Source organism: Melanerpes formicivorus, unplaced genomic scaffold, assembly GCF_026170545.1.
Source record: "Melanerpes formicivorus ecotype bairdi unplaced genomic scaffold, bMelFor1.0.p_v2 SCAF_142, whole genome shotgun sequence".
Taxonomy (NCBI): domain Eukaryota; kingdom Metazoa; phylum Chordata; class Aves; order Piciformes; family Picidae; genus Melanerpes; species Melanerpes formicivorus.
Genome location: NW_027142494.1, coordinates 507,966 through 522,537, shown reverse-complemented (window position 1 = coordinate 522,537; position 14,572 = coordinate 507,966). Strand labels below are relative to the sequence as shown.

The window sequence follows — 14,572 nt, the reverse complement described above, 5'->3', positions numbered from 1 at the left end:
ATACCCTGACCCCCTTGCAGTACAGACTCAGCCAGAACATGGTTCCTTTAACCCCTCCCAGTACAGATGTAGCCTCATCCCAGCACAAACTGGATTATACTGTCCTCTAGCACTGCAGCCGGGGTCCCATCCCAGCACAGAATCTATCCCCTGTCTCCTTTCCCAGTACTGAATGCACCCATCCCAGTACAAACTGCACACCCTCATGCCCTCTGAGTGCAGTCTGGGCCTTGTCCAAGTCCACACAGGATCCCTTTCATCCCTCCAGGTACACATTAGGCCTTGTCCCAATAAAAAGTGAATCCCCTTATGCCCTTCCAGTGCAGCCTGGACCCTGTTCCAGTACAAGCTGCATTCCCTGGGCACATTCCAGTACAATCTGGTCCCCACATATACAGTTGGGAACCATTTATCCCCTCCCAGTACAGACCTGGTCACATCTCAGTACAAACTGCATTTCCTGAACCTTTCCCAGCTCAGATGTGCTCTTATCTCAGTACAAACTGCATCTCTTTGCCATCTCCCATAGAGTTTCCTGTGCCACTACAAAGTGCATCCCTTGGACCCCTTACCAGTTCCTATTGCATCCCTCCACATGTTAACTGTGTACTCTGGTTCCAATCCAGTACAGACTGGGCCCACTCCCAGTACAAACTGCACCTCCTGACTTCCTCCCAGTACAGACTAGGCCCTGTCCAAGACAAACTGGTGCCCTGATCCCATCCCAGTTAAGCACAGGTCCTGTCCCGGAGGAAATTAATCCAATGGCATCACCCAGTACAGACTGGGGACCTGCCCAGTGCAAACTGCATCTCCTGATCTCCTCCCAGTACAGACAGGGTCTCATCCCACAGCAAAGTTGAAGCTCTGACCCCCTCCAAATACCAAGTGCTTCGCTCCCACTGCAAACCAGGGAACAGGACTCCTTCCCAGGACAGACTGTGCCTGCTCCCAGGAAAAGCTGCACCACCTGAACCCCTCCCAGGACAAGACTGGAACCACTCCCAGTACAAGTTGTATTCCTTAACCACCTCCCAGGCAGACTGGGCCCCATCCCAGTACAACCTGAGTCCCCTGGACACATCCCAATACCGTCTCGGACTCATCCCAGTACATATTGGGATCCTTAATACCCTCCCACCACAGGCTGGGCCCTGTCACAGTCCCAATTCTATACCCTAATCAAACCAGAGTCCACTCTTGGCCAACTCCCATTTCAAAGTGGGTCTCATTAACATCTCCAAGTACAGCTCAGGCCTTGTCCCAGTACAAACTGATTCCACTCATCCCATCCTGTCCTGTTTGATATTTTTATCAGTGCTATAGACAGAGGGATGGAGACACCATCAGCAAGTGTGCAGATGGCACCAAGCTGAGTGGTGCTGTTGAGATGCCAGAGGGACAGGATGGCATCCAGAGGGATCTGCACAGGCTGGAGAGGTGGTGCCCAGGTGACCCTCACGAGGTTCACCAAGTGCAAGAGCAGGGTCCTGCAGCTGGGCTGGAACAATCCTCACTATCAATACAGGCTGGGAGAGGAGGTGATAGAAAGCAGCCCTGAGGAGAAGGACTTGGGGGTGCTGGTGGGGGAGATGCTGGCCAGGAGCAGGCAGTGTGAGCTTGCATCCCAGAAGGCCAATGGGAGCCTGGGCTGTATGCTAAGCAGCATGACCAGAGATGGAGAGAGAGGATCCTGCCACTTTGCTCTGGTAAGACCTCCCCTGAAGCCTTCAACACAGGAAGGACATGGAGCTGATGGAGCAGATCCACAGGAGGGCCACAGAAATGATCAGGGGCTTGCAGCAGCTCTGCTGTGAGGACAGGCTGAGGGAAATGGGGGTGTTCAGCCTGGAGAAGAGGAGGCTCTGGGGAGACCTAATAACAGCCTTCTAGTACCTGGATAGGGACACAAGAAGGACGGAGAGGGACTGTTTGCAGAGGCCTGCAGGGACAGGATGAGAGGCAATGGCATCAAACTAGAGAAAAGTAGATTCAAATTGGATATGAGGAAGAACTCCTTCACTATGAGGGTGGTGGAACACTGGAACAGCTGGCCCAGGGAGGTGATTGAGGCCTGTTCTTGGAGATATTCAAGGTGGGGCTCCCAGTTCAGACTTCCTGTGCTCTGACCCTCACCTGCATCCCCTCCCACCCCTGACTGATCCTGCTTGGCACCTGGCACAGGGCAGGAGCTGGGAGCTGCCAGAGGAAGAGGAGCAGGAGGTAGCCTGTGGCTTAGAAGCTCATGGACACCAGGAGCAGATGGGTGGCAATGACATGGGCAGCTCAGCTGTGCCTCAGGATCTCCTGCAGAGCAGCAGGCACGAGGATGGGCAGGGGCTGGGAGGTCACTGCTGGCTCAGCAGCTGATAGGGCAGCAGCAGGGAGAGGGCAGGAAAGGGACTGGGAGGTCACTTCTTGCTGCAGCAGCTGAGAGGACAGCCCCTGGCTCCTGCCTGGCCTCTGTGCTTTTGGCCTTCCAGCTGCCAGAGTCCCCAGCAGGCCAGCAGAAGGCATGTGGTGGACAAGGCACTTGTGTGACTCCCTGTTCCTAAGCACCTGGCAGCCCCTGCAGGAATAGCCTTGGAACTCAGTTGTCACCTCCCTGCCACCTGAGGGCCTGATGGGACAGCAGCAGGGACAGGGCTTGGCTGTGGCTGCTGGAGAAGCTGAAAGGCAGCAGCAGGGACCTGCCTTGGAAGGCCAGGGAAAGGTTTCTTGTGCCTGTGAGCTGCCAGGCCACAAGCAGGCTGAGGCCTTGGGCCAGCATTGGGACCTCAGGGATGGCTGAGAAGCTCCTAGGGCAGGAGGAGGCACATGGTCAGGAGGTGAGTGTGAGGTCACTGCAAACGCCAATCCCTTTGTATCATTGGCCAGCAGCAGGCCCAGGGCTGGGCTGGGGATTGTGCCATCACTTGTGCCTGCCAAGCTGAGTGCCAGCAGCAGGGAGGTGCCTTGAGTGCTGGTTTGGAGCTGGAGGTTCTGCTCTGTGCCCAGGCAGAAAGGGCCTCTGGCAGGGATCATTGCCAATGGCCAGGGGTGGAGCAGATCCTGAGGAGAGTGAAGAAGGCCAAGTGCAGCTGGGCTGTGATAGGAGGAGTGTGGCCATCCAGACACAGAGGTTGTCCTCCCCTGCACTCAGCACTGCTGTGACCACATCTGCAATATTGGGGTCTGGCTGGGGAGTTCCTTAGCCTGCAGGAACGGAGAGGCACTGGAGAGGGTCTATAGGAGATCTGCCTGGATGGAGTTTGGAGTCTCTGTCTAGAACCTGAAGCTGCTGAGCTCCCTTAGCCTGGTGAAGTAAAGGCTCAGGGGTGATGTGCACCTGCTTGAAGGGGGGTGTCAGGTGATGGAGCTTTTCTTGGTTGTGGACACAGAAGGAAACCTTCACAAAGTACAACTTAAAGGTTCAGACTGGAGGCCAAGACAAGGAAATGTCACTCAAAGTGTAGAGTTGTGGTGCAAGAGGTGACCCAGAAGGAGTCTGGACAGCCCATGTCTACCTTTTTCTGTCAAGGAACAGGCAGCAAGAGTGGAGAGCCCTGAGTGAAGGTGTGGAAATGTCAGAGGGAGTGATGGCTGGGGAAGCCAGATGGATGTCAACAGCCTGAAGGGAAAGAGCTGCAGGCATGGGACAGTGTAACACAGCCTGCAGGAGGGATGGCCAAGGGCTCTGGCAGGGTTGAAAGGCTCAACAGGGACAAGGTCTTGATCCTGTTCCTTCTGGCAGCAGCTTCTGCCACCATGGCTGCTGAGAGGAAGTTTTAGTTGGAGGCTCTCAGGATCTGCCTTTCCAAGGCCTGAGGGTCAGAGCTTGGCCTTTCTCTTTCCTAAACCAAGGCCAGGGTTTGTTCAGCTGCACTTTGCCTTTGTCTGCCTTCAATCATGACCTTCATTGAGCTTCTCTAACCACCCCTGGGAGGCTTTGTTGCTAACGGCCCTCAGTGAGGCCAATTAATACTTCAGGGCACTCTTTGTTTTTCTTCTGACTTCTTGATCAGATTCCTTCAGTCTCCTCTCAGTGTGTGAGGCTCAGGCAATGATCCCCAAGTGCCCTAAGAGCTATTTGTGTCTTTGCAGTTTTCTTCAGGATTTCAAAGTGCTCCTCACAATGCTCCTTGATTATTTATTTATATCAAAGGTAGAATATTCTGTTAGCTTTCAGTTCAGAGCAGAGATGATAATTCACCAAGTGACACTGACCCAGGCTGTCTCACCAGGACATCTGCACTTGCAGGGAAATCTGTCCTTCAGGTCTGACACTGAATGGACAACTTTGCTCCTCACCCTCCCCAGCCTCCCCATTGCTGTCCCTGCCCAATCCCAATCCCATCCAAGGCTTCCCAGGCAAGAAGCCTCTGGGTTTGGCCAATATCATGGGCACAATGCCAACGGACAGTAGCTTCAGTACTACAGGTTGGGCTATCTATATCTGTGGTAGGGATTCACTCCTCTGTCCATCAGGTCCATGGGCAGTAGCCATCACTAGTTCCATGGGACTAGATGTTTGAATTTTGGGGCTTCCATATATTCCTCATCAGCTGCTGACAGTAAAAACTGCTTCTGCCAAATGTGTGTCCCACCTGTGTCTTGAGCTATCAGCATGTCTTGCAATAAGACCATTGGTCTGTTCAGCTACACCTTTAGCCTGAGGATAATATGGGCTATGGAACATCCTTTAATTCATTCTCTTTGCACCCAGTCTTGCATTGTGCTCACTGTGAAGTGTGATCCATTGGCACTTTGCACACACTCAGGCACAGCTAGAATGCTGAACCATTTCTCCAGAGCTTCAATCCTTTGAGCTCCTGTGGCAGTACTGAGAGCTGTGGCCATGGTTCCTCCTGAAACCACTTCTGCTCCTACCAGGATATAACTTTTCCCAGGAGAGGTCTTCAAAGGGCCAACATAATCAATTTGCCTGGGGCTCCACAGAGTCTTCTCATGTCTGGTATGTTGGGCAGAGGCTTGGTTTGGGTGGTTGGCCTTAAGCCTTACCCAAAATTGTGGCCCTGCTGTAAGAATTGTTTCAAATGTTTCAAACTGACCACCCTCGAGGCTGACACTCAGAATAGAGGTTGGCCTTCCCTGCATGGCCTCTTCTGATGTGCAGCCACTCAGCCAATCCTCCTCAATCTTCCCCTTCATTGTTCACCACAGGAATTTTTGCTGGGTGAGCTGCCTGCTGGTTCGATTTTGCAGCAGCTCTTCCCTTCTGGGCATGGCCTTTGACCCATCCTACCTTTGAGGGTCTTGACTGACCTATTTCTCAGAATCATGGCCAGTCTCCAGCTCTCCAGATTGATTAGATTCTCCCTGACACATCCATTCAGTGGCACCCTTGTAGGCTGCACAGGAGTCAGTGTGAGTAGCAGTGGCACCATTCTCTGCTGCCAACATGAGTGCAGGGCAATCCTTCTACCTGTGCACCACCTTCCTCTGTCACAGTCTTCCCAGTACCAACCTCCAGCACTGCAGCTTTCTGTTGCCATTTGCATCCCATGCAGTGGGAGGAGTCAGCTGTGAACCACACTCCTCCTGCATTTGAGTCTGTGGTCAGCTCAGCTGCTGCCTTAGTTGCAGACAGAGATGAGTAAGTATTCAGAGTTAATTATCTGCAGATTCCTGCAGTGGCTTGAGTAATAAAATATAGATCTGGACGCACTTACTCATACCATGCCATTAGTGGCCTGTGCTTCTGTGTCAGGCAACGGTGTGTTCTGAAAGGCTGCAGTGCATGGAAGGAAGAAGGTACATCAAAACACATCATTATTGCCTGCCATCACTGAAAGCTCAGGTCTTCAAAGATATAAAATCACAGAATTGTTTCAGCTGGAAAAAGACCTCTACTGTACCTTCAGGCCTCTGGCAGGAGGCCTGTCTGCATCAGGACACTGCTGTGTGCCCCAGCCCTGCGCACTCACACTGTAGCTGTTCCCTGCTGTTTGCATTCCTGGGACACTTTCATGGGCCTGCTCGTGAGAGAAAATTTGGGTAAAGCCCTAAGCCTTCAGACTCTGCCCTGAGCAGATCATCTGTCTTTGTGGAACTGCTCTTGGGGGCCAGCTCAGAGTAGTTCCTATGGCTTGTCCCTGCCTGTGCTCACAGGACTGGCATGCAGCAGAACAATGACCAAGCTGCCACAGCACTCAGGGCTTGCACTGACCCAGGAGAGGCTGGAAGTGGAAAGAGAACAGCCCTGGAAGTCCAGGTGCTGTTGTTCCCTGGGAGTGCTGCTCTGCTGGGACTCTTTCCTTCCCCAAATCTGCACAGGACCTGGATCTGAAGCTCTGGAGAATTCCTGGAAGAAAGATCTCAGAAAGGAAAATGTTAATGAAATGTTCTTTATTTTTTTAACCAAAGAAAGAGCAGAGGTCCTGCTGCACAAACTCCTGGTCAGCAAAGCAGAGAATGTGTTAGAAAAGGGATGACAGTTTGATAAAGAGTAAAACACCACAACCACAAAGTGCAGAAGCCAGGCTAGGCCGCAATGAGTGACATCAGAACTGCTCTGCAGAAGAGTTTATTGCTTCTGAAAGCATCCAGTGATCAGTTGGCCAAGGGCAGCCTTGAGCTCCTGGTTCCTCAGGCTGTAGATGAGAGGGTTCACTGCTGGAGGCACCACCGAGTACACAACAGCCACCAACAGATCCAGGGATGGGGAAGAGACAGAGGGAGGCTTCAGGTAGGCAAAGAAGGCAGTGCTGAGAAACAGGGAGACCACAGCCAGGTGAGGGAGGCAGGTGGCAAAGGCTTTGTGGTGTCCCTGCTGAGAGGGGATCCTCAGCACTGCCCTGAAGATCTGCACATAGGATACCACAATGAACACAAAACAGACACAGTATAAACAGACACTGAACACAATAAGCCAAAGTTCCCTGAGGTAGGATGTGGAGCAGGAGAGCTTGAGGATCTGGGGCACTTCACAGAAGAACTGGTCCACAGCATTGCCATGGCAGAGGGGCAGGGAAAATGTATTGGCTGTGTGCAGCAGAGCATTGAGAGCCCCAGAGGCCCAGGCAGCTGCTGCCAGGTGGAGACAAACTCTGCTGCCCAGGAGGGTCTCATAGTGCAAGGGTCTGCAGATGGCAACGTAGCGATCATAGGACATGACTGTGAGAAGGAAATATTCACCTACAATCAAGAGGAGAAAGAAAAAGACCTGCACAGTACATCCTGCATAGGAGATGTCCCTGGAGTTCCTCAGGGAATTGGACATGGACTTTGGCAAAGTGGTGGAGATGGCACCCAGGTCAAGGAAGGAGAGGTTGAGGAGGAAGAAGTACATGGGGGTGTGGAGGTGGTGGTCCCAGGCTATGGTGGTGATGATGAGGCCATTGCCCAGCAGGGCAGCCAGGTAGATGGCCAGGAAGAGGCAGAAGTGCAGGAGCTGCAGCTGCCTTGTGCCTGGGAATGGCAGGAGGAGGAAGTGGGTGATGGAGCTGCTGTTGGCCATCTGCTGCCTCTGGCCATGGAGCAAAACAGCTGAGATCAGAAGAGAAGAGAGAGAATTGTTATGGTACAGCTCCACTGATTCCAGATATTTATTCAATCAATTTGCTTAGAATAATCTTTTCTTTTCCTTTTCACACCCTAGAGTGATCTATTTATTTTGTTTCTACTTTTATGCTCAAAATCTGTAACTAAATTTCAAAGGCATTGCCTAAAACCACTACACCCATGGAGAGGTGGAGAAACAGGGAGCAGGCCTGCAGTGCTGCAGAGACAGTGAAGGGAAGAGAGAAAGGCAGAGGGGCTGGGGGTGAAGCCTTCTCCTTACCCAGCTCTGATCACTGCTGCTCACAGGATGGAACTGAAGGGCTTTGGTCCTCCTTCTGTGTGCACACTCCAGGAGCCTTCAGTTGAGCTTCAGCTGCTGAGATGGAGATGCCTCCAGGAGCTACAGCTGCAGTGTCCTGAACCTACAGCCTTAATCTGTCAGTGAATGTAGCAACTTTTACTCCACGGAGCTGTCACCGTCCTCTCAGTCCTGGCCACCTTGAAGCTCTCTCTGCCTTCCTCATCTCCCTGAGATGCTCTGGCAGTGTCCTCAGCCCTGCTGTGCTGTGCAGAGGACCTGCTCCTGGCCAGAGCTGTCTCCTACAGCACTGCCTCCTTGCCAGCAGCTCCCTCCAGCCCAGGAGTCTGGCCCAATAGGGCAGCAGACAACCAGCCCAAGGTGTTTTAATAACTCCTCTGTTGGCTTTGGTGCCCAGTAAACCCCAGGGACTGAGAGGAAGCTGATGAAACTTCTCCAGAAGTCAAAGTCAGATTCAAACCCTGAAGTTTCTTCTACTGTTAATGGGTCCCAGTGAAGCATACTGGGAAAGGCTCCCCGGGGTCTGTTCAGAGCAGAAGGAGACAGTGGATGCAAGGGAAGCACCACAGGAGGCACTGAAGCATCTCCAGGCTCTGGTGAGAGCAGAGAACTGAGGCAGTGCTGACAGGTCAGGGCAAGCAGCTCAAGGTGGCTCTGCTGCTGAGGAAACCTGGAGGGGTTTCCTTGATCCAAAGGGCCAAGCCCTGACCCCCCAGACCCTGGCAAGGCAGATCCTGTCCCTCACCTGTGGCTCAGGTCTCTGATTCACCCTGTGAAATACTTTTTATCAGATGCTTTGTGCAATAAAATCCTCTCCAATTAGCTGCAAAAACCTTGGCAATAATTAGAGGTTCAGCAGTATTTTAATGAACCCCATGGAGTATTTGGGGCTGATTACATCATCCTTAGGTACTGCCAGGAGACTCTACCAAGGTACTGCCAAGAAGCCTCTCAAGAAGTCCAAGTCAGAAGAAAACTCCAAAGTACCTTGAAGCCCTGATTGGCCTCACTGAGGCTTGTTACTGACAAAGGCTCCCCAGGGACTCGTTAGAGCAGCTTGTTAGAGGCCAGGATTGCAGGGAGACAAAGGCAAAGTCCAGGGCAGAAAAACTTGCTTTTGATCTAGGAAGGAGAAAGGCCAAGCCCTGACCACTGCCCTTGGAATAGAAGAACCTCAAAGCCTCTCCTTCACTGTCTCATGCCTGCAGCTCTTCTTCAGGCTGCTGACACCAGTCTTGGTTCCCCATCCAGCTCTCCCCCTGCCATTTCCATCCTTTCCCTGACCTGTCTCAGATCTCCCTGCCATTGCCTAACAGCTCTGGATGGCCTCATGCATAGCAGCTCTGCCCTTTGAGGGACATTGCTTTGTCCTCATCTTCACTCTGAAACTTCCAAGCTGCACTTTGTGGAGGTTTTGGTGTCTCTCCACTCTCCAGAAGAGCTCCACCCTCTCTGAAACCACCCTTGAGACATGTGCACACTGCTCTGGCAGTGCTCTGAGCCTCCATTCAGCAGGCTGAAGCAGCCCAGGTCCCTCAGCCTCTCCACAGAGATGCCAACCCCCATCCTGTCAGATCTCCTCTGTAGTCTCTCCAGTTCCTCCCTTCTCCATCAGACTGCAGAGGCCAACACCCAGACACCAAGCATCCAGATGTGGCCACAGCAATGCTGAGACTGAGGGAGGACAACTCCTGTGCCTGGGTGGCCTCACTCCTCCTGCCACAGCCCAGCTGCAGTTAGCCTTCTTCACTCTGTGCAGGGTTTGCTTCATCCCAGGGCATTGGGAATGGTTCCTCCCAGACCCTGTGATACCTTTCTGACTGGGCAAGTGGGGCGGTTTGGACCTGTCTGGGGGCTTAATGCCCACCAACGCCACTCTATCACTCCTCTTCTTAGATGGACAGGGGAGAAGGGAAAGATAACAAAAGGCAGTGTATGATAGAAGAAATTTAACACTAACAATAGGCACAAGCAATAGACCACACAGGGTGAAGCAGAGGGAAAAGTGAATCTCTACAGACCAGCAGCACAGGGGTGTTGGTCTCAGGCAGCAGGGCTCTGTGCAGAGTGGTTCTTCTGGAGGACAAACTCCAAGGACCAATCTCCTTCCCACTTTGCAATTATAGCTGAGCTGACCACCCTTGGCATGGAGCACACCTTTGGCCACTTCGGGTCAGCTGGCCTAGCTGTGTACCCTCCCAAGATCTTGCCTCCCCCCCCAGCCCAGGATACCCTTGGGGCAGGGAAATGTTGGAAAAACACAGCCTGAGTGCTCAGCTGAGCAGCAGCCAAAACTCTGCTGTGTTACCAACATCCAGCCTCAGTCCTGCAAAACACAGCACTAGCAGGATGCTCAGAAGAGAATTAACTCCAGGTCAGCCCAAACCCAGTACAATCTCCACCCCTTATTCCTACTCCAAAACCCCAGTGGCTGACCTCAGGTTTCACCTGATGTCTTCTGTCAGAGACTCCAAGTGCTCCATGTTCCCTGGCTGCAGTGTAAAGGATATTTTGCACCAATGGTGCCATTCAGATAGGCCCAAGTGCCACTGCACAGCTCCCTCCTGTTTGATCTGCTCATAGCCTTGTTGCTCACTGCCCCACTCACGATGATTCTGCTTTCAGGTCACTCGATAGAGAGTGCTCAAAAGCTGACTGCAGCCTGGGACATGCATTCTGCAGGGCCCCACAAGGCCTAGGACAGACTGTGTCTCCTTCTTGTTGGATGGTAGAGACATGGTTGCTATCCTGTTGACCATGTCCATAGGTACATGACAGCATCCAGCCTGCCATTTTCTTCCTTCAGAAGTATCTGAATATTTTTTTCTCCCTTCTCCAACACTTCTTCTGCCTTGTGGCCCCACACAATGATGTCATGGATGTTCAGGGGCATCAGCCTTCCCAGTGCAGTCTGGATTAGTCCATGACAAATGGTGGAGCTCTGCTTCCACCCCTGGGGCAGTCGATTCCAGGTGTATTGCACAGCCCTCCAGGTGACAGCAAACTGTGGCCTGCACTCTGCTGCCAATGGAATTGAGAAGGCAGCATTGGCAATGTTGATTGTAGAGAACCCCTTGGCTGCCTTTGACTCCAGCTCATCCTGGAGCTCCAGCACATCTGGCACAGCAGCACTCAGTGGTGCTGTCACTTCATTCAGGCCTCAATAGTCCACTATTAATCTCCACTCTCTGTCAGGTTTCTGCACTGCCCAGCTGGGACAGTTGAAAGGCAAATGTGACTTGCTGGTCACTCCCAGGATCTCCAGCTGGTGAATCAGTTCATGAATAGGAGCCAGAGAGTCTTGGTTTGTGTGATATTGCTCCCAGTGCACAGTCCTGGTAGCACCTGGCAGCTGTTCTTCTTCCACCTGCAGTAGTCCCACAAGGAAGGGATTCTCTGCAAGGCTGGCAGGGCAGACAGCTCTCTGATCTTCTTTGTATTCACCATGGCCACACCAAAAGCCCATCAAGAGCCCTTTGGGTCCTTGAAGTAGCCTCTCTTGAGGTGATCTGTACCAAGAATGCAAGGGGCCTCTGGGCCAGGCACAATGGGATGTTTTTCTCACTTATTCCCTCTTAGGCTCATGTCAGCCCCTAGTACAGACAGCTGCTGGCAGCCTCCTGTCACTCCAGAAATCCAGATGGATCCAGTGCCTTTGTGCCCTGATGGCATCAATGTGCACTGTGCCCCTGTGTCTGCCAACACCTTCTGTTCCTGTGGCTTTGATGAGCCAGGCCATCGAACCCACCCAGTGCAGCACACTTTGCCATCCCTTTCCTCCTTCTGGCCAAGGGCAGGGACCCTCTATTCCTGGTCTGCATCAGAGTATTCACTGTCTGATCCTGGTCTAACCAAAGGACTCCAAACTCATCTGGATTATGCAGGAAAAGAGGGTGAGCCAATACTGAGCTGGGCCCTGGGGTTGCTTAGTCTGGAGAAGAGGAGACTCAGGGGTGACCTTATTGCTCTCTACAACTACCTTAAGGGAGGTTGTAGACAGGCACAGGTTGGTCTCTTCTCCCAGGCAAACACACCAGAACAAGAGGACACAGTCTCAGGCTGCACCAGGGGAGGTTTAGGCTGGAGATTAGGTGAAAGTTTTACACAGAGAGTGATTGCCCATTGGAATGGGCTGCCTGAGGAGGTGGTGGAGTCATCAATCACTGGAGGTGTTCAGAAGGAGACTTGATAGGGTGCTTGGTTGCATGGTTTAGTTGATCAGGTGGCATTGGATGATAGGTTGGACACGATGATCTTGAAGGTCTCTTCCAACCTGGTCTAGTCTAGTCTGGTCTAGTCTAGTCTAGTCTAGTCTATTCCTGAGATGCTGGGATGAGGGGGTGGACACAATGGACCTGGATAGGAGGGAGGTGAATCTTTTAGGCTCTCTGACTCACAATGCCAGCGTGGACAAAGAGTTAGCCAAACTCAATGGAACACACACTCTCTGGTCCCGGATCCTCAATGCCATCAAGAGCCTGTACCACTCAATAGATGACCTGCCCTGGCCAGTTAGAGCTGAACGGCTCAGCAAAGCCAGCACAGCCACAGAAGGAGGGGGGAAGGGGAAGGGGAAGGAAGGGGATGGTGGCGGTGGGAGAACTCCGCTGAATTCCCAGCAGCTGCCTTTTTTTTTTACAGCTTCCCGCAGAAGTGTAGTTTTCCTGGAAGGCAGGAATATTTCAGTGGGTGGTGATATCAGAGATTTGAGCTGAAATGTTGTTGCTTTTGAGCCTGAAATTTGAGATGCTTAGAGTGGACGCCATTGCTTCTTCTCCGGTCCATACCGCTGGGTGTTGGTGTGTAAGGCTGTTAGCACATCACTTAGAGCAGCATTTCTTAAAGCACACAAAAGTATCTGGCAATCAGTATTTCTCATTTTTTTCTCTAAGTTAGGCATTGCCTTGATTTTTCTGATCTTTCTTTCTTAGCCATTGTCCCCAAGCTAAGTTCTGATCATTTAACTTAGGATGTCCCTTCTGTCCAGAATCAAAACACGTTGGAGAACTCTTGAGAGTTGCAGCAGGGGAGCCTAGCGACGGGCTGCTGTTTTTGTTGGAGAGACACTGTCGACTGCAGCTCCAGGGGGGCAGTCAGGCTTAGTGGCCACGGTGGGGGGGGGGGGGGAAGGGGCGTGTAGATGTCAAAGAAGAGTTCTGTTCTGGTGAAATGCTCTTAATCACTGCTGAATTTGCCTTAGGATCTTCTGCTAGTTGGTCTAAAGAATATTTAACTAATCTCCACATTGTAAAGGAAGATGTAGCTATTTTGCTTACTTTTGTTGCCCCGAACATAGCCATCTCTCCCTGCTCCCCAGTCCTTTCATCATATGTTGTTGCTCTTTTTGTCAAGATATGCATAATGACTCCCAGTATTGATTTCTCCTCTTTTATTATTTGATTACCTGTCATGTGTTTGTCAAAAGGAGGCACCAACCCCTGGGGAGGCTCCAACCACCCAATTTCCCTGACTGCTCAACTCTGTCACTGCAGAGCTGCTTCTCTTCTAGGGCACCAACCCTTTTTTCTTCTTTTTTCTTCAGTGCTCCTTGCACCTTTATCTCTGGCGTGCCTCACCTTATCGTAGACATAGAGCATGTCTATAATCTCCAATATAATTAACTACTCATTATCAGATGTACTTCACCTTATCTTAGACATATAGCACATCTATAATCTCCAATATAATTAACTACTCAGTATCAGGTGTACCTCGCCTTACCTTAGACGTATAGCACATCTATAATCTCCAATATAATTAACTACTCGTTATCAGGTGTACCTCGCCTTATCTTAGACGTATAGCACATCCATAACGTCTGGCGAATCAGGGAACGTCGCTGGCATAAAGGCAGACAGATTAATCTCACAGAGACTAATCCAATAGCCACCATTAGTGGCACTGACAAACAGGAGCATCTCCACAGTCCTTAAAAGCAAAATGTCTTCTTGATGGCGCAAGTGAGAGTCATAATGAATAGTTGGTTGAGGCAAACGTTCGGGGGTCACCATTTGTAATAGTTTAGATGCTTTAATTACCTCAAGCAATGCTTCCAGGACAGGATGTAAGCAGGCAAAGACATTTATTACGTTACACAGCAAGGTTCTCTGGTCTATCAGCAGGCACAGGTGTCACATCTCAATTGGTCATTCTCTACTGGCATGCCTGTTGTTAAGGCATTGTGGTGGTTTGAGCCTTAACTGGGGCTTAAAAGCTCAGATGGGGCCAAGACTGAGAATCCCCTTCCCCAACAGAGAGAGCAAATCCACCAAGAAATAATTTGGGTTCAGCTTGGAAATAGAGAGGCAAAGGATTTTTCTTTAAACAGTATATATATATATATATTTGTGTAACAATGGCAGGCAGGGTTCAGAAGGGTAAGGAACAAGGATGGATGGGAGAAGGAGAGGAAAAGGAAAAAAAAAATATGAGATATAGAACCAGTCCTTTGCAGAGTGTGGAAGCAGCAGGAAAGAGAGCAAAGTCTGCACCAACCATTTTTTCCTCTGTGCTTCTTTTTCCTCAGGCACCAACCATTTTCCTCTCTGCTCTTGCTATCTTTCGAACACCAACACATTTTTCTGTGCACTTCTTTGTTCTTGGGCACCAACCATTTTTCCCTCTGCACTTCTTTTCTCTCAGGCACTAACCCTTTTATTCCCTGTGCTTCTATTCTCTTGGGCACCAACCGTTTTGTTCTCTGCGCTTCTTTTTTCTCACACACCGAACATTTTTTCCTCTACTATCTTT

At 51.2% G+C, this 14,572-nt stretch overlaps 1 protein-coding gene and 1 pseudogene across 1 annotated transcript; one reads left to right on the top strand and one right to left on the bottom strand.

Annotated features, from left to right (window-relative positions):
* The window catches only part of LOC137456909 (zinc finger protein 420-like), a 207,079-nt pseudogene that overhangs the window by 94,502 nt on the left and 98,005 nt on the right, over positions 1 to 14,572 (top strand).
* Positions 6,527 to 7,465, bottom strand: LOC137456898 (olfactory receptor 14A16-like). The gene has a single exon (XM_068168587.1). The coding sequence runs from the start codon at positions 7,457 to 7,459 to the stop codon at positions 6,527 to 6,529; it is 933 nt and encodes a 310-aa protein (XP_068024688.1). The 5' UTR covers positions 7,460 to 7,465.